Raw genomic sequence first — 19,995 nt, forward strand, 5'->3', positions numbered from 1 at the left:
TTCCTACAAGCAGTGGGAAAGAACAGAGGCAACTTTGATTCATTTGGGACTGCAGCATCACTTCTTCCCCCAACAAAAAGATCCTGGACCACACTGCAACCCCTGAACAATCCTGTGCACTTTATTCTCTTATTTGAAGCTTTGCTCCTGCACAGAGCTCTGTCATCACATCTACATCCTTTCCTCACTCCATACAGCCTCCCTCTTGCATATCCACATGGCCCCCACACTGGGCAGTTGGGTTCCCAGACTTTGATACCAGTACCATTCTCCATATGTGGGACACTCCAACGCTGCTCCTGAATGCCAATAGTTGACCCCTCCCACTGGACATCCTTTTTGTGAAATACTAAAGTGGTCCAGGAAACTTCCCCTGGGAAAAAGAGGTCTAGAGCTATTTCCTATGCCCACTGTTTACAGCAGACATCTCCTTCCTGTTCAGTTCCTCTTCCCAAGATCCTTCTTCCTATAAAAGCTTCCCAGGCTAGCTCACCTCTGAAAGAAAGGCTCTTAAAACACTAAGATAACAGAAGTAGTTTCGAAAGCAGTGAAAATAGGTAATCCTGATTTCCTGAAGATTTGCAGTTCATGACTGAATGACTGGATAATGGAGCTGTGCTGAGACATTCTGTTAGCTCTGCAGGTACCTATAATCTCTTGCTAAACATTTTGACAACAACCCCTAGGGTGAAACACTTGACTGCAGAAGCTGACTGATGGGATCAAGAATTGTTATCCAATAGAGATTTATCCCTTAATAAAATATAAATTTATAAATTTTATCAATTTACTGCAATTTGGAGGCTTTTACAAATCAATTTGGTTCCTATTAGCCAGTCAACAGTTGTCATTGAGGCAGACAAACAACTGCATGAACAGCAAAAGTTTAAGTAATTTTGGCTTCCAGAGGACAATAAAGGAAAACAAAAATTTTGCAAGATGCAGAGAGAAAGCCGCTCTGCATGAGCTCTGTCTCCATGCATTTGGCACAGGTGCCAGGTGATACAGGAAGGGGATCCTCCTCTTAGAAAATGGCAGTATTTTAGACCCCCTTCCACACAAATAGAAATGAGTATATGAAGTGTGGGTGAGACCTTTTGGGCTGAAGTATCTTTGCGTTGGTGTATCTATCTGCAGTCAGATCAGAAATAGGAAGCTGTGTACTAGAGCAGTTTACAAATTTGCCATGGGAGAGTCATTGTTTCTATAGAAACAACTTTATCAGCTTCCTCAGGTCTAGACCATCTACCACATGTGAAGTTATGCTGGGGATAGAAATTATTTCATCAAGAAAGTGAAGACTGATAGCCCTGCACAGCGTAGGAGATTTCTGGTGAGCAGACACATGCATGACCATGGGTTGATGGGTCAGGATCTCACACAGCCAAAAGGGTACTGCCCACACCATTTATAAACCAAATGATTCACAGCTCTCAGCCAAGTTTGAGGCGGTGTAACATCATCCTCCAGCAAGGTTAACACCCACAAACAGTCAAACTGAATGGAGTTGACTAAGTACTACCTGGTATTCGAAAGGCATATCTCAACCCGCAAAGAAAACACAGGAAAAAGGAGGACAAAAATAAATGGACTTTATGAAGAAAACAACCACAGCAAAGTTACAACTTCCTTTTCTCTCAAATGGGCACTAACAATTGCAGGAAATATTGCAAGATAAGCCCTTGTCAAAACACAGAGAAAACACAGGAGACGAAGATATCCCCAGAACTTTCAACATTATGCTTGCATCATAAAACTCCCACTTTGTGTACACAAAAGATCTGATTTTTAATGAACATGCTTTTCAAAAGTCATGAAACAGCTGCGTATTTGGTAAGCGACTTATGCCATGTAAAAATACGTTGTTTGTTAAATTAAATGCCACTGCAGAATAAAAACCATGTAAATCATGCAAGGCAGTGTTTCAGATCTGAAAAGGAACCATGTTTGTGTGGTCGAGCAGGCTTGCAGTACCTCTCCTTACTCAGAATTGCTGCCCTTCCTGATTAAATTCAGACTTCGCAATTTTAAGGCATTTTAAGAAAGGTTTTGTTCTAAACAGTTTATACCTAATTTATTGAGTTTCAAAAGAGAACTGTCATGGAAGCCAAGCTTACATTTTCACTCCACAAGAACCTTGATGAGGTCACATGGCTGGCTCAGAGAACTGAGTCCTCTCTTGGCTTGTGCATAGCTAAAAAAAATCATAACTAAATTCCTTCTGCAGGCTAAATTCCAACTCACTAAATTTCTGTGAAATCCTATACAAGAGTACATACTTGTAAAGGGTCTTCTGAAATACAGAATACAAGAAAACAGCACTGAGAAAAGCAGGAATTAATGGTCTTTCAAGAGTGTGTGCTTGACTAAGCATTTTTCCTCTGATGAGATATACTGGATGGAAAAGGCACTACATGACTGAACAGCCCAGATATTGCTTACAAGATATGATAAAGAGCAAAGCGAGCAGGAAAAAAATGAGGTCTGTGTCTCTGTGACTTTATCAGCCAGTATCTAGAACTATGGTCTTTTACCTCTTTATGGCGTCCCAGACCTTAATGCCATCATCCCGGTAATAGTAGTAGGGGATATCCTCTTTGCTGTCCATCCCTTTAGCTTTGATCTCCTCAGGGAAGCAGAGGGAACTGTAAGTCAGATCCTTCATTGCTTTCTGCACCATTTGTACATGTCCTCCTCCACCCGTGGCATTTGCCTGCGGGAAGAACAGCAAGATGGGAACAGTAGGAGATTATGCTCCCTTTGTGCCAAGACTGGCTTTACAAATGTGCAGAAGATGGGATACAGAATGCTGGTGAATCTGTTTTTGAAGGAGAAAGCCACATCTCCACACAAAGTACCAAACTGAAGAGGCCTACTGGAACTGTGCATTTTGACTTCAGGGATTTCACACCTCTCCTATGAATGGCTGTTAATATCCATGTTTGCACCATAGGTACTGCTTATACTGGAATTCACTAATAAAGTACAGCAACATCAAAGCATGGCACTCCCTGCAGTCCTATGCTCCAGAACCAGTGCATGTGTGAAGGAAGGCAGCCCTGACTGTGTTAGAAGAGGGCTTAAGTTAAACTCCCAGTGCTGTTATGGAATAGTTTAGGAGAAAGTTTTTAGGGATGCAGGCTACCATTAGTCACCCTGGAAATTATGCCAGGAGATGAATCCTGCTGGGTGGCTACTGATGAGGACTGGCCAGTGTTTCAAATGTTACATTTGAAAAGCACAGCATGTCCACAACAGACAGCACTGCAAAACTCTTTAGATAATCACCGTGCAGAAGTTCCCAGAAGTTGCTTTCACAGCATATGATAAAAGTGTTGTAGCAGTAGTGACCTTACAGTTACCGTCCTCTGGCTGGTTATTCATTTACATTGGAACCAACAAATTCTGGAATTCCAGGATCCTTGCTGGCAGGTCTTACCCACACACTCTGCATGGGGTATGGACATGATGCTTCTGTTTAAAGGGATGGGAAGTCTCCACAGTCAGCAGTGGAGTATAGATGACAAGGGAAGAAGTCTGGATTTAACCTCTCTATTCTGCTTGGGTGAAAAACTCTGAGGCAAGGAAGCTATTTTCAGCCTGGTGCCAGTGGTGTAACAAGGACAGAGGTGTCCTGAAACACAGGCTCCCTCTTTGAAAGGACTTCTGAAACCTCCCCAAACATAGCTCCCAGCATGTTGTCACAGAGACTGCTGTGTGCCAAGCTGTTGCAGATCCTAGATGCAGCATTCCATTTCTCCCACCCAGCTTGGTGGCATCTGTGAACTTACTGAGGATGCACTCCAGCCTTCACCCAAATCATCCATAAAGGTATGACATACAGCTGTGTTTTACTGACTCAGATGAAGCTGAGATTTAATCCTAGCCGGTCTGCTGCTTATGGAAACTCAAGAAGACAAGCTGGAATCCAAACACACTTTGTGGTCTTAGAAATCTGTCTTGCCTACACGTCTTTCTGTGATGAAAACTTTCATTCGCAATCACAAATCCTTTTGCTCACAGATGAAAAACTGGGTACTTAAAAGAAACTGGGGACTTAACTATGTGGAAATACATGCAGGAATTTATGTACACTTCTATACTATAACTCAAAGGCATATCAGCAATGAGTGAGATACTGACTGACGTTGGCCAGTTCTGATTTGACTACTTAGAGGTAAAAGAGAACAACATCTTTAGCACAATGAGGCATCACTTCTGTGTGCCAGTTTCTTGGGTGGTATTGCTTATGTTTGCCTTTTAATAGAAAGGTCAGGGAACAAGGCAATATGTGATTAAAGGATATGTATGTATGGAACCATGAAGAACAACAAAGAACCAGGAGTAACCATGAACTGACATGAACAGTGAAGATTCACAGAGAGGATTACCTACCTTGTCAAAAAGGCCACATTCACAGATAAGCTGTTCTCGGGCTTTGGTATTGATGGCTATTGTGAACCGCATATGTGGCACCAAGAGCTGAGAAATGAAACAAACAATGAAAGAAGGAAAATTCTCAGATTGAATTCAACAGCAGCCAGATGTAAAGTTTGAAGTCCTGGTGGCTTAGCTGTATCTTATCTTGCAGGGCAGCCAGTTAAACTATTTCAGCTGAACATTCACTAGAACTTCCTTTTGGTTTGTCCAACTGATGTGATAACCACCTTGGCCCACAGACATCCTCCCTTCATGCAAGAACTAACCTTGAAGAGGGGATGTACAGCAGGCAGCTGCCGGAACATAGCTATGCTGAACACCTCTGAGACTAAGTGTGTCCGTAAGAGGTGGGTCACTGTCTGGTGCATGTGGAAATCAGAGGAGCGGACCCAAATTTTAGCTAGCAGCCAGTCATATGTGGCATCTGAAGGAAGGAAGATGGGATTGTCTGGTCCAGGCTTTTGACCAAGCTGAAAGATATAAAAAAAATATGAAACTCCAAGTCCTTCCATGTTTAAAATGAGACAACAAACAGTGTGATCCTCTAAAGACCCTGACAGCAAGCCCACCTGGATTGCAATAGGTACAATTTTTTTCTCCAGATTCTTATACAGCAGACAGATGGGTGCAGCCAAGTACTGTATCGTGCACGGGTCTGTTTTATTGGCATCCACACCATCAAGCAGCTCGTAGTCCACAATGAAAATGTTTCCTTGCTGTAGGGGGGAAAAATAAAGAAGCATGATGTGTTTTAATGGTGTGCAAGCAGTTTGGAACAAAAGAATGGAAAGTCTTAGGCAGAGACTGACTTGAGCCTGGTGGTTACAAGCGACCCCTGGCATGCCCTTGCTCACAGCTCAGGAATGATGCCACTGAGATGGCAAGTACCACTGCACAAACACCTGACTGATGTCTGCAGAGTCTGGCAGTGAGCCTTTCAGCAAAGAGCATCTTTGTATTTGGTACTCACGCAGTGACACTCAGATGCAAGCAAGTTTCACACTGCCAGCTGAAGAGAACCCTGTGTTAATTGTACAAACAAAAGCAAGGCACCACCCTTGTCAACCCTTCCTCAGCATGTCCATGGTAAGACCCTACCAGAAAAGGAAGAGGCACCTTTCCCCTCTGAGGCATTCAGTCAATCCCTGATCTTTCAGAGAAAACCAGTGAAAAGGGACTGTTCACCTCCTGGTTACAGCTCTTCCACCAGACCTGGAGACAGGCATGGCTTGCAGCTCCAGGACAGCGGGAGAAAAGCCAACAGAAGCACTGCCAGTCTGCAGAGACTGCTTTGCCATGACCTATCACACATCCTGAAGAAAGGAGATGTGGCCGAAGGCAGTAAGAACAGACTTTGGAGGTTAGAGGATGTGAGAAGGAACAGGTGGAGCCCAGCCTGACCCAGAGCCGTACCTTCACTTCCTCCTCCAGCGTCAGGTTCCTCTCCAGACTGCATTCTACCATATCCATGGTCACAGGCAGCTTCTTGGGTATCTCTGTGCATCTCCGGATCAGCACTGGATTGCATCCATTCAGGAACTGGTAGCCAAACATAAAATCTTCCTTCCAGTGCTGCATCACATATTCTAAAGGAAAAACAAGCCTGCAGCATCAATAGCTGCACAACATCAATATCCCACTGCATTGTAGCATTCCTCCTTTCCCCCTCACCTTTTTGTTAGACTGCACTGCAACTCTGAATACAGAAAGCAGCAAGAAAAGGATTTAAAACGTGACAGAATTTTAAGAAAAATCACTGAAGATAAATGGAAAATTTAATCCTTACTTTTCACATTGAGAAGAATTAAATTGATGATAACTTTTTTCTCCATGTACAGAAGCAATGAGAAATAAAATATTCCACTTCTATGAAGAATACTCTCTTTACCTGTAAACCACCTTCTCAGGTCTTCCATGGTATTTTTAAATCCCCCTCTTCAAATTCACAAGGCATGCAGTACAGAGGGATAAGTTCAAAAAACAGATGGCACAGGCAAGAGAAAGGAAATACACAGCAATGTGTGGAGGGAAAGAACAGCAGTGGCTGGAGTAGTTCCTTTAGCTAGAGCTGGGTGAGGGACATTTGGGGAAGTGTTTGGACTTCGACTCAATAAAACTCCTCATTCATTGTTTTGCTTGACTTGTTTTCTTTCTAAATATATTTCAGTTGCTAACATCAACCCAGATTAACATCTCAATAAAATTCTAGTTTTGGATACTCCATCTCTTTACTATTACATATGTAGTGCTACTGGATATTTCCCATAGTTGCAGCGCTCTGATTTGTAATGTCATGTCGCCACTTCAGTTAATGTGAAAAATGCTATTGGTGTCTTCAGGGGAAAAATGAAGGTAGTGAAGTTTTCCACAACTGTCTAGTTTTAAACAAGGCAGGACTTTTTCTGAAAGCAATTAATTTTTCTAAAAAGGGTAAAAGGATTAAAAATATAGGCCCCAAAGGAATGCAGTGATAATTAAAAAAAAGGTCTTGAAACCCACAATGCTTTCTCATAAAGCAGAAAAAAGTAAAGTTTATATAAAATGACATTTACATTATCTCCGTCAACTGCATTATGAGTCTGGAGCTGTATCTGAAGTCTGCATCAAGAAAAAATGACTCAGCACCTTGGACAGAAACTGCATGACTGAAAAATGCCTTGAACCACCTCTCCATTAACCCTGTTTCTGCCAAGGCTTGCAAAAAAGCAAATTGAGATTCACGTTAACATAACTGAGGCTGATGCTTAATGTTTAAATGTCACAGAACTGGAGCTTTCCTCATGAGTATGGAAATGTTATCAATGAAATTAATTGTAGATCGTATCTAATTCTTGTGTTAAAAGTACTTTAGGAAGCAATCTTATTAAATGTAACAAATTGCTGTAATTAGTTTTTAATACTTCTGCCACCTTGTGTGCTTGGGTTTATACCCAAGAAATGCATAATTGCTCTTTTTTCTGTGAACTGATCCCTAGACAGCCTGAAGAAGAGTAGAACTTCAGAGAAGGGGGAAAAAGCATTTTCCTTTGCAGAGTCAAAACAAAAAAAATTTGAGGAGTCACACACTAACCAACTTAAAGTAGGCTGTGCATCCATTATATCCAATAACACACTAAGATAAAGTAACCATGGGTGATAGCAGAAGGTTGGGCCTGGCTCACACATCGAAAGCTCCCCAGCCCAGCTCTACAGAAATGGCACCACAAACTTCAAAACCCCTGACTATCTGCAATTCTTTTTACTGGGTTTTTAAGTAGCTTCTAAGATTTTTGTATTAAAAAGGGTTAAAGAAAAGCAGCATTTTGTCTTTTATATGTCAATACTACATTAACAGATTTTTTAACAGAACATCCTTGACAGCAACAGTGAAATTCACTCTCTTAGATGGGGATTTTTGTCTTCTAAGAAGACGATGGGAGTATGAAATGGCAAGCACAGGAGGGTATTTAATTCAATATGCATAAATGCTGACACATTTTTGGTAAGTGACATTTTGGACAAATGCCACAAGCTTTTTTCAGGTCTAGCTCACACAAATTTCCAGTAAGAAGCACAGTTCCTCGGATTATGGTTTGAGGACCAGGTGACCAGGTGGAGAAGTTACATTTTCCAGGTCATTCCCAGCTCTTTGCAACCCATCCCCAGATCTGTTGGCCCATCAGCATAGGTTTTCATATCTGAAATGAGTTCTATCAAAATAACCCCTGTGGGGATAAATTTACTCCTGAAAAACATTTGATCTCACCCATGTAACTGACACAAATGGTCCAAGAGAACCAACTGAGAGGAGCTACGGGTCTGTGATGGGAACAGGTCTTATGACAGCAGAACCAAGGCACTGGTACCCTCCCCATGTTGCAACAGGGTTGAGAAGCCAGGACTTTTAGCAGCAAAGTGCAACTGAGCACTGGGATATCAGGCAACAGCCTTTGATCTGGTCTGTGTCAGAGGCAAGAGGAGTCACCCTTATATTTGCCCTTAGCAGAGAACATTACCAGACTTCCCTGTCTGAAGATTTTCTGTGTATTTAGATGGTTGAAGTGGGATATGGACAATCAAACTTTCAAAAACACCTCAACAGCTAGTATGGTCTGAAAAGCACTCCCACTAAGTTATCTCTAGGTTTAGACACAAAATACTTACGAAAATCTGTCCTATGGGACTTGAACATACTTGAAAATACATTTCTAAATCCAAAAGGGACCATGACACCCAGCTTCCCTGACCTCCAGCACAGCTCAGGACAGAGAAGGTCACCGAGCAATTACCAGTAATTTCAGTTCCTTGTGAGATCATAGCTTTGTTTTTTAGTCCTGTGGGTTGATGGTGCGATCACCAGCCTGAGATTACAATTTATTTATTGACACAGAAGAGCCAGTCAGCCACCTCCATCCTAATCAAATATGTACAAGACAACTAATTAGTCACTCTATGATGCAAACACGAGGAAATGCTGATAAACTCACCAGAGATTGTGTTGCTGATTCTGACAAAGATCCTCTCAAAATCTGCAAAATCACTCCAGGAGGACTGGAACATGTGCATGAAACGGTTGACATAAAGGTTCTCCATCCTAAAAATAAACCAAAACAAAACGTATCTGAAAAAAATAATCTCCAGCTTTCTCAATACCCATTCCTATTATTTTCCACGCTTTTATATATCTAAACATAGCAAATTTTGATCGATGGCATGTGGGATTAGTTCCTACAGAATTAAATTTGCAGGCTGTACTTTTACACACAAGGCAGAAAGGCACAGCAAGGGCGCAGCTCTGGCTATTGTGTTTACAGAACTCCATTCTAGAGTTGTTCTTGGCAGCCTACAATGGCAGTGCTTTAGGACCTATAAAAACTGTAGTCAGAAAAGCTAGTGCTTCACACATTGTCAGTGGTTAGCATCAGCTGGGAGTGCTGAGAGCACTGCTAACACCAGTTCAGAAAGTGGTATGATGACACAAAGAGACTGAGAGAGGTGCACGAAGTCAGAACATAACCCAGGATCAGTCAGCCACTCTTCCTAAAAAAAAGGAATAGATACTGTAAGTATCTACATGACCACGGCCAGACTGGATCCCTAAAGTGTGAGGCCTGAGTTTTTGAGGGCTTTCTATTTACTTGAGCTGCTGGATAAACTTGACGCTCACATTTAACCTCAGAAACCAAGTCCCTTGGTTGCAGACATCACATGAACACAGCGGGCTGGGAGCCAGAAATGTCTGACTTCATCTGCTAATTCAGCAAATACAGCACAGCCAAGCAAGTTCCCGTCATCTGAGATGATGGGTCCTAAATTATTACATAAATGCTAAACTGCTGTTATTAGATAGAAATCATTTACTTGACTAGAAAGCAAATAATGAATTTGAAAAACAAAGCTGGCTTCCCACTAACACTTCAAATGCACAAATAAAAGCGCACACAGCACACAAAGATATGCAGGGCAGACAACAAAGTAAAGAAAAGTCACAGTGTCGCAGGAAATCCTCCCAAGAAGAATTTGAGGAGAATCCCAGGAGGCTGGGTTTACAATCAGCAAACGTATACAAAAGACTGGATCAGAACTGGCTGGAGAGGACCAAAAGGATGGAGAACAGCCAGTGGTAACCTGGAAGGAAGGCTCCAGACCAACATGACCATAATGCAGACAAAGGAGCTGCTTCTGCACTAAGCCCTTTAGGGGTGCACGCAGAATGGACTGCTTCTGCTGCTGCAGATGGCAGTCAAGGGTAAGAGGTGCCTGGAGGCATGCTAGGAAGTAAAACTCACACAACTGCCTAGGCTAGAACAGGAGACACCTGACAGGGGCACAGAATCATTGTACAAGGATCAAAGCAAGGGTAACTGCTGGGCAGGACTTTCTGATAGGGACCAGGTATCCTAATCACACATGAACTTCAAGAGGCAGCATGACCATCACCAGAAGGTTAAATTATTTGAAAAAACATGACTCGATAGCTTGATAAGAGTTACTCAAGACTGACTCATTTGAAAGTTTCAACTAAAGGTCCTGTAGAGCCTCTGTCCTCCTTCAGAACTGCTCTAAGATTAGAGAACATTTGACATATAAGCTGATATGTACTGCTCCTCTCCTGCCCAAGTCTTCCTACCTGGGGCTACTGATCAAACCAAGCAGTAGGCACAGCACCTGGGATCTAGTCACAAACCTGCTGTGGTTTGACCTGCTGAATGCCAGGCACACATCCATTCCCAGAGGTTTTGAAAATTACTTCCAAAAGGAGGAGGTTCTTCACATTTCCTATGTTGGAACAAACTTCCACAGGACTTAGGAAATAAAAATCTGTTTTACCCAAGAAATCAAGTACTTCTTTAAAGTCTCTGGCACATACTAGAAACCAGAGCAAGGAAAAAAAGTCAGACTTGCTTGTAGAACTTAATCTGCCCAAATGCAACGTTAGTCCAAAATAGATACATAAGCCTGCATTTCTGGCACAGATTCCAGTCTGAGAGTTTCCATTTGCTAGACAGTGTAGGTCACATCAGCACCAGACATCTTCAGGATTATCTCCGCCTACACAGAATTAATCCTTTAAACTTGCAGAGTTATCCACTGTCAACAGCACCTAAAGATCCAACCATGCAACAGCATAAAGAATATCCAAGACGTATCTCCCTCTTTCTAAGTTCATTTTTGCATGCCCCATGAAAAAGGGCTTTCCCCTCCCCTCTTCCATGACTTCCTATGTCTCATACAACACTCCCAGCTCTCACATATTCTCCTTAAAAGTGCTCCTTGCCCACTGCTGCACTTTGCAGCTCCACACCTGCCTTTGGATTTCCAGACACACCTCCCTATCTTCCTTCCTACTGCACTCAAACCAAAGGCAGGCCCCATGCCTTCACCCATGTTTCTCCACTCCATTCCTGCAAACAGTTGTCCCAAGATTCCAAAGCACATCAGGGTGGCTACATAAGGGCTATCAAACTCTTCTGCAAAGATTTTCACAATTCACTCGACCAAAAACATAGGTCTAGATTTTTCAGCCAAATGTGCCAGACAAGAAGCATTGCTATTGCTTGGAAAAACCTCTTTTGTGTCATACCAGTTATCCAGAATGTCTGGCTTTCTGCAATACAGTTTCAGGTTCCTATTTCATGGGGAGGGCCCCTTACAGCTAATGACAAAGATAGATGTCCCTGCACTCTGTTGAACTGCTTTCAAGTTTCACTTGGCAGTGACTCAGGACCTCTGACAACATGCCACAGCCTGGCAGGATGGGATTGCTGAAGGGGAATGCAGCCTCCAAACTGCTTTGTATCTCCTAATGGCAAACCTCTCATCTCTGGCATTCAGGTGCTGTTGCTCCTGCATCACTCAGATCTTCTCTATGAGCCCGGGAACAGCTGTTTTGCACTGGCTAACACCATGCTGATTTGACTCTGTACCAGTAGTGGAATTCAGCTGCATAAATGAATAAATAAAAAAATACCCAGAATGCTCTGACATGTAATGACCAGTCTTGTCTCATGTCAGACTGTTCCACCAGCTGATAGTATGGTGGGATATCTGAGACAGTGTGATATGACCTGGGCATTTGAGACAGCACAGAAGGAGACTCAGAGGTCAGAGAGGTCCCTCTACCTCACTGACCCTGTATTATTCCAGAGCCCTGCAGAATTTATTATTCAGGCTCATCCATTGGCCATCCAATGTCTTCCTCAATGACATGACGTGTGCAAGTGGGTGGACAGTGACTTGGCTGCCCCCCCCCCCCAAGCAGATTACACTCAGGTGCGGATAACTGATGAGCTTCTTGGAACAGATTTTCTCCAGCAGGATGACAAGGGTGCACTGATAACCATCTTCTTTGTGTATGCCATCAGAAGGTTTAATTATCGCCAAGAGTCAGAGAAGAAAAGTTATCTCCAGGGGGCAATGCTGAGAACTGAGTCAAAAGCTCAAGGTCTCAGGTGCCTCTAGTCCTTCTGCTGATGTTTTTCAGCAGTGTCTCCTCCATCCACCTACAGCCAAAACCATGGCTAACAAGAATGCAGAGGCTCAGTCAGTTCCCAGTGTGAAAAGCTTAAATATTGATAACTAAAAAATAAAGTAACAAATCCATTAAATTCCTACTTTTCTACTTTGTTTGGCTGCTGATCCAGTGCTTGGAGAAAGTAATCCACTTCTGAGACTCAATGAAACCTAACAGGTGATCAGATCCTTACCCTGCCCCAAAAGAGATTCTGCAAAACTCCTGAAGTTCCACAAACACTTACGCTTTTGTGTAGTTCAGAATGAAGTCAATGCCCTTCTCATTGTCAAACTGGATGTCACGAGGCAGCTCACTGTGAGAATGGGCATCGATGCTCAGGGGAAAGCCCGGATGCCACTCCTTCCAGCTGAGAAAATAAGAGAGATTTGATTAACCATATAACCTTATCAGCATAGGAGCTGTGTCTTTCCTTTACCTCCACTGCTTCGGTAACTCACAGCTCTAAAGGAAGTTTGTGGCAGACTCACTTGGGCCAAAGTAAGTGATTTATACCACATCAGTACCTACCAGTACCCCACAGAGTCCTGAAGCACAGTGGAAGGCATCTACTTGGCCACCTACCTTCACAAAGCTTGAAGTAACTTAATGTCTGTGATATTCCTACACACTTGCCACATTTGGTTGAAACTGGCAGTAGCTTCAAATGTATTGTGGAAGGAGGGGACAGAGAGACAGCTGCCCAATGCATGCTCATTCCTGGGACTACATTTTGCAGAACTGAGATACAGCAGCTAACACTACTCAGGCATTTATTTAGATTCCTTCAAAAGGCACTCTCCAGGAGTCTTGATTCAACTGTTTAACCTCCTAATGGGCATGGCACACATTCTTTGCCCCATTTTTATTTCAAAACAAAAGAAAGTGAATTGTAAAGAATACTGTTTCCATGGTATTTCCAAACTACCTGCCACACACAGACTGCATTGTGTATTATCAGCTATGCATCAGAATTTTAAGTAGCTATTTCCCTGAAATTACAAATGGTTTTGCCTTCCTTCTTGCATATGTAAATAAAATTTTGTGTCACACCTCTTTTTGAACCATATTTTCCTCTGCTCTACTTCCCATAATTTTTAAGGAACAGCCTTTCTCGTTCAAATGAAATGAACAACACATACACCAAGCCTCAATCCATCAATTCTGAACAGACCCTTTGCCTTAACCCTTACTCTCCCAATAATGAGGTACAAGTGCAAGAAACTTTCATTATTTTAACAGAGCACATCTGTAGCAAAAGGCAATGTCTAATGCCTTTTGGCGTCACCCTCTGAGAAAAGACAGAATTTTCTCATTTTGACACAGACTAGGAAAAAATGTCTATATCAGTATAATATATACATATGAAATATATACATATAATATACAACTGTGTCCTGTTAGCACATTCCAGTTCACTCAAACAGGGACAGATCTTCACTGCACCCTGGTGCAGGCAACAACTAAAGCTAGCTTGGTCCAGCAGCCAAAAAGCTCCAGTAAAAGCTGACATGTTCAGATCATGTTCCAAAACTGTAGTACTGCTTGTAACAGGCAAATGAAATATGCCTTCAAATCTTCCTTGAAAGCACAATGGTGTGCCAGAGGGCCCACACAGAGGCTGTATCACTGAATTCCCAGTTAAGTCTTCCAGATAGGCTTATCTGAGGTACAAGTATCTCATAATGCCACTTGCACCAGGATGATCATCACTTACAATGAATTCCATCTAAGTAAAAACCACATATAGCCAACACGATACCTTAGGCTTTCTCTTATCCAGCAGTTGAGTAATTAGAGCCATATGATAATGTGAACATACCCCGCCAAACTCTGACCTGATGAGGACAGACCCTGGAGCAGTGGGAAACTCACCGGTACATTTTCTGACGGGACTCGAGCTCTTTGCGTCTATGCTGCTTGAGAATCTGAGTCTTGTCATCTCGGGGGAGCTTTGCTGTTAACAGGGAAAAGAGACAGGGCTATGAGGCTCCTCTACCTATCACTGCCCAGGTATTGAGAAGGACAGCAAAGTTTTCAAGCCTTCAAACTTCTGATCTATACCTTTTCGAAGTTTCTGTGGGAAACCTTTACATGATCCAATTTAGTACTTTTGAGTAGACACACAGGTCCTTAGAGAATCTGTGAAAGAAGATAAGCTCCTGACTTGGTGCTTCCAAGGGGCAGTTAGCTCAAGCTAGGAACATCTGTCTCAACTGTGTATGAACCCAGGATTTCTAATGCAGACACTTGCTGTATATATCAAGTGTTAAATGGTCTGAAGAGGGTCATGGGAACTAGTTTTACAGCTCAGTACCTAGGGGAATTTCCATCAATAAGGAAAACCACAACATTATTCCAGTTCTCTGCTAAAAGACATCTCCAGGAAACATCTCCAAGCTTCTCTTCTTGAGCAATGCTCTCCCCTGTCAGCCTGGGGCAATAATCACATCTTCCAGTCATGAGAACAGAAAGAAAAAACAGTGAGGCTTCAGTTCCAGACATTTTGCTCTTCTGACCATGAATTCAATATAACATTAAATAACACAGAGACTTCCTTAGTGATCAGAGAAAGGCCAAGGCACACGACTCACTTTACATACACAAATGTGGAGGCAGATAAAACCAGCAAGAGTTTCATGATAAAAGCTGTTTGGGGTTGGAGTTGGAAATATCAGAGGTAATACAGCTGATAACATAGATGGCTAATGGTTTCCAGGTGGTTGTGTTTAATTTACCAACAGACTTTCACTTGCTATTGTCCTTTACCTCACCATACTCTGAAAGCCACGCAAAGCTGCCTTCCATGAAGTGTTACAGTTGCTATAAAGCAAATTATGAAAAATTGAAAGACCAAAAATAAACTGACACATAACTGTTATTATAGGACAAAAGACTTCAAAGACAAAACGCCCCAGCCAGGAGTAGCCAAAAATTTAAGGGGAATAAAAGCATTTATTTCGTACCACCTCACACTTGTTTCAGCTGTTTTCAGGCACTCATGCTGCAGAACATTACAGTGGCCAACCTACCCCAGGGAGCAGAGAGGGGAACAAGCAAACATCAGTGACAAATGTCTGCCCAAACCCTGGTCATGGCAAGTAGGTGTCAGAGACACTTAAAACACTTTTCTCAGTTGGTCCCCATTACTTGCAGCCGTCATAACCATCACCCTGCCTTGTCCTGGACTTGACAGCATGCAAAGAGAATGAATGAAAAGTAAGCTGCTGTTTCAGTTTGCACCTGCTGAGCAGCCTACTTTGGGATTTTATTTCACTCTCATAAAAACAAGACAATTTGCAGGCAATTAATCATGGGCCACTTAGGAGCTTAGTATGAAACAAGCAGGGAACACTAATTCTAATTAGATCAAAAGGGCTTCCAGCAGTGGGAAAATAGTCAAAAATTTGGCATTAGAGTCAGCCTTCAAATTCAAGACCAGTGTAACAAGGCAGCATTACGACTCTTCCCTGTGCGTGCTTCCCAAAACATCCAACGCCACGGCCAGTGCCTAGCCCAATGAGCTGCTCAGAAAGTATTCCTAGTCCGTGGGGAAAGCCCATTCTCTACGATGCAGCAGGGACTTAATTTGCGAGAGAAGACTGGGAGCTACATGGAGAAATGGGAAGGAGAGATGAAAAAATCCCAGGTGTTCTGCAGGAAATATGGTTTCTTATGGCTCTCACCTCTTCCATCTCGAAGGACAATCTCCTTTTCATCCGTAATCCAGCGGTAACATGGGAACTCCAAATAGTCACCCACTGGTGTCTTAACAGTGATATACTTAAGGTACCAGTCATCCTGGTACCAGTATTTTCGTTTCTCAATTTTTATTAGCTGAATTTCTCCAAGGTCTTCTTCCACAGTCACATCATAGGAGTCAACCTGCAGAGCAGAATACAGCCAGTGATCCACTGCACATACAGAAAGCATCACCAGCACTACACAGACATACCTGGTCTTTCCTCACACAGCTTTCCAGCTTCTTGTGGGTGAAAAAAGGAAGTCCTATTATTGGACTGCAGTGCAACAGAAAGATGACTAAAAGAACAAACAATAACATGCAAACCACTCCAGAAATGGAGAAATATTTTTGTATGCAACCTAAAAACAGTATTACTCCTTGAAATGTTTGCAAGTCTTAGAAAAACATGCAGGCCATGAAACCATTCACTACTCTCCTAGCAATAGCTGAAGGAGGTACTGCTAGGGCACATCTACTCATGCAACTGGAGTGGCAAGATGGTAATGAGATTAAAACATGGCATTAGGAATTTAAAGACCTTTGTGTGTTACTTATGTGTGCTTCAGACTAAGGGCAGTATCTACACCACCTAAATCCACTCGCTGTCTTTTGCTTCCTGGTCTACTTTTTAAAATGACGACAATGGTACATTTTATGTCTGTACAGCTATGATTTTTGACAATTATACATTTCATGTTTGTAAGGCTCAGATGTACAGAAAAATTTAAGGACAATGTCACACCTAGGTATACACAGATGTAAGATTTAAATTAAAGAGCAATATGAATCAGATCTAAGGAATTGATAGAAATGTCACATTGACAGCCAACCTTCAGAAGAAACTCATTCCTCTGGTAACAATCTACTTGCCTATATTACAAAAGCCCTAAAATAGTTACTGTTGATGTAATGCAAAAAGGACCTGCAAGTAACCTAAATGTTCCTGAAGCTTTTTAATCTTTTTATGACCATCACAACTCCAATTTTAATGGCAGTTCTGAAAGGGAGGGCTCCCTCCTGGTACCTCACAGCTTCTGCTGCCTCTAAGCCAGCACTGCGATGGGCTCACCTCAGATGACAATTCTGCTAATACAGTAAAGGTTACAGAGAATGTACAAGGCTCAGGTAAGAACTGACACTTGGTTGCTCAAGGTTTCTATGACATTTGTTGTATGAGGTCCCTTGGTAAACACCGGGGTGGCTGCCAGAGATGTTAGGAGCTTTTATACAGTTTGAGTGCAGAGTGAGAGAAGAGAAGTAAGGAAGAGTATTGGACTGTCTGAACTCCTGTACCATCCTGTCCAAGCAATTTAATCTCATGCAAAACGTAAGTCTTCTCTTTTTGAGAAAAGATTCCTACTGACTAATCTTATATTGGAAAAAGGATGGCACAGACAACTCCTCTTTCTATAAGCACAAAGCTCTAATTGGAAAGAGCTATATTTCCTTTCTGGAAATACATGTGAGTACATTTCTTTCAACAAAAGCAAAAAGTAGATGAAAGGGGAACAGGAAGGAAAGAGAGAACTGGGGGACACCATAAAACTTTGAAATCACTCAGCACCAGAGGAATTTACCCAAAAGACACTACACAAAGAAAAGAAATTATGACTTTCAACATTCCCTGTGTCCAGAGCTTGAAGTAAGTCAGAAAAACTACAACTGAGCCACCACTGTGCAAATCCCTTCAGACTTTTCCACATACTTTTCCCTCAGTCAACATTTGCCATGCAAATCTCCTACTCAGATCTGGCCCATGCCCTCTTTCGTCACATCTAGTAATATGCACAATTTGCAATAATGCAAATTAAGACATTATGAGGAAAATGGAACTACAGAGCCTGGCCCAACATTCAGGAAAAAAAATCCCAAACCTGGAAAGTAGACAAAGACAAAATAATACTGCAAAATTATGTTCATCCACTAAAAAGTGACATTTGTTTTGCAAATGGATTAACAATTGAATTGCTTTGCAGGAAAAAAATATAAAGATGGTACTGAAAGAAATACTAAAGGCAGAACTGTGAAAACCATTGCTACATTTTGCAAACCAACCAAACTCAAAGTCTTCTGGCCTGCTTCAGTTTAATTTTTTTTGGTTCTGTACTGGTATTTTTCTTTTCTTTTTTCCTTGCACAACATTTTATTAAGACTCACGGTGTTTTGGGCACAATGTAATCTGAACAGGTGCCTGGAGAAACAGGCTGCATTCCCCAAGAAAATATCCTCAAAACCAAAACTTAGCACATTGTACTGCAAGTGTCCAATGAGCCAGACACTTTATGGAACACAGAGTTATTCTCATTATCTGCAATAAATACATGCTGAAAAACAGACTGTGTATTTGTTGCTACTAACATCCACACCCTCTGTTTGCTGCTCCCTCACCCAGTGGATGTATCTCTGCTCCTGCTGGACCTGGTCCCACAGCAGCTTACCAGTTACTGCTGGGCAGATCCTGAAAGCTCCCATCGTGGCATTTTCTCCCTGTGACAGGATCCAGTGCAACTGAATGCTCAGAGTACAGCCAGGCTCTCAGTCAGAGCCACCTGAAACCCTCTTCTGCAGCCCAGGAATAAGAGCAAACCGCCTGGTCACTAAGACCCTGGTGGTGATCTCCTCAGCTGGGCAGGGCTCAGCCCTCCTGGGAGAGCGCCCTAACCATAAGTTTTCAGGACAGTCTGAGGTTTCCTTCAACCTCTCTTACTAATGTTGTTCAGTTTTGCTGAAAGTATGTGACTACTCAGCAGATAAGAGATAAACAATGACTGGATGTCCATTTGGGAAATTCAGGTACCAAGGTTCTAAGCTAATGAATGCTTAATCATGAAAGAAAATTAACTTCAATAGCAGTGGCTGGTAAATGGGTGACCACAGCTACACATACCATCAACACCTACTCAAAATGCTGACTTCTGTTAAGGATGTCCATGCTGTTTAACACAGAAGAGACCACGCACCTAATTCAGGCTGTGAACCACATCGTTGAAAAAACACACCTCAAGGCAAAGCAGCACCTTGACAGTAAAGACTCACTTGTACATGTGGTGGTAGGTTTAACTTTCAAACTTCTGAATACCTTTTTAAAACTTTCAAAGTTGTTTGTATCTCATCAGACCTTCTAGAAATGGTGAATTTGGTTTCCAAGTAAAATACATATTTTGGAAAAGGGCAAAAAAGAAAGCTCTTTGATTTCCAGAGTGGACAGTAAGCAAATAAATAAATGCCATTCTAAACCAGTGGTCAGAGTATAAGCAATTACATTTGGATAGTCCAAATACTGTGATAGGACCACAGAGAGGACAGGGCACAGCGCACATCAGAAATCTAGCTTAGGAAGAAGAGCCCAGCTGACAGCCCAGCCACAACTTCATTCTCACACATTCATGCTGTTTTTCAGCTTTCACTGAAGTTGCCCTCTACATTTCTCTTGGAAGGCATTGTAATTCTCATTGGATGTTCTCACCTCTTTGTTTAATTTTTTTGAGATAACAGGGCTCTGACTATTAGTAAAGACTGACCCTAAACATCGACTATCAACAGGAAACCCACAATGTTTTTTTAGTATTTGTAAAGAAAGTATGAGGAGATCTGAAAGCCCATTGTAAGCCAGAACCATCTTTCCCAACGCCTCACTAACCACAGCCAGGGCTAAATCCTAGGGCAGGGATGCGAATGACGGGCGGCCGGGGAGGGCAGCGGGTGCCTCAGTCTCAGTGTCCCTGTCCGGAGCACCGGCACACGGACACGAATTTAAAGAAAGCCCAGCCCTGCCCAGCCCCTCGAGATGCCGGACAGCGAGCGGCCGCGACGCCGCTCG

At 42.4% G+C, this 19,995-nt stretch overlaps 1 protein-coding gene across 2 annotated transcripts in view; it reads right to left on the minus strand.

Moving 5' to 3' along the window:
* Positions 1–18,578, minus strand: part of ALOX5 (arachidonate 5-lipoxygenase) — a 25,690-nt gene extending 7,112 nt beyond the window's left edge. Inside the window, exons 1-9 of one of the 2 annotated variants that reach the window (XR_001859291.1) lie at positions 16,117–18,578; positions 14,306–14,387; positions 12,678–12,800; positions 8,907–9,013; positions 5,854–6,026; positions 5,010–5,156; positions 4,707–4,910; positions 4,396–4,482; positions 2,535–2,713 (exon numbers count right to left, since the gene is read on the minus strand). Coding sequence is in view for 1 of the 2 variants with exons in the window: in XM_017725953.1 (XP_017581442.1) it covers positions 2,535–2,713; positions 4,396–4,482; positions 4,707–4,910; positions 5,010–5,156; positions 5,854–6,026; positions 8,907–9,013; positions 12,678–12,800; positions 14,306–14,387; positions 16,117–16,363 (1,349 nt within the window). In the remaining variant the exon portion in view is untranslated. The remainder of the gene's footprint in view (positions 1–2,534; positions 2,714–4,395; positions 4,483–4,706; positions 4,911–5,009; positions 5,157–5,853; positions 6,027–8,906; positions 9,014–12,677; positions 12,801–14,305; positions 14,388–16,116) is intronic. The other variant, XM_017725953.1, reaches the window with a different exon arrangement.
* Between the last annotated feature and the right edge of the window lie 1,417 nt (positions 18,579–19,995).

This window comes from Corvus brachyrhynchos, unplaced genomic scaffold, assembly GCF_000691975.1.
Source record: "Corvus brachyrhynchos isolate BGI_N302 unplaced genomic scaffold, ASM69197v1 scaffold61, whole genome shotgun sequence".
NCBI classification, from domain to species: domain Eukaryota; kingdom Metazoa; phylum Chordata; class Aves; order Passeriformes; family Corvidae; genus Corvus; species Corvus brachyrhynchos.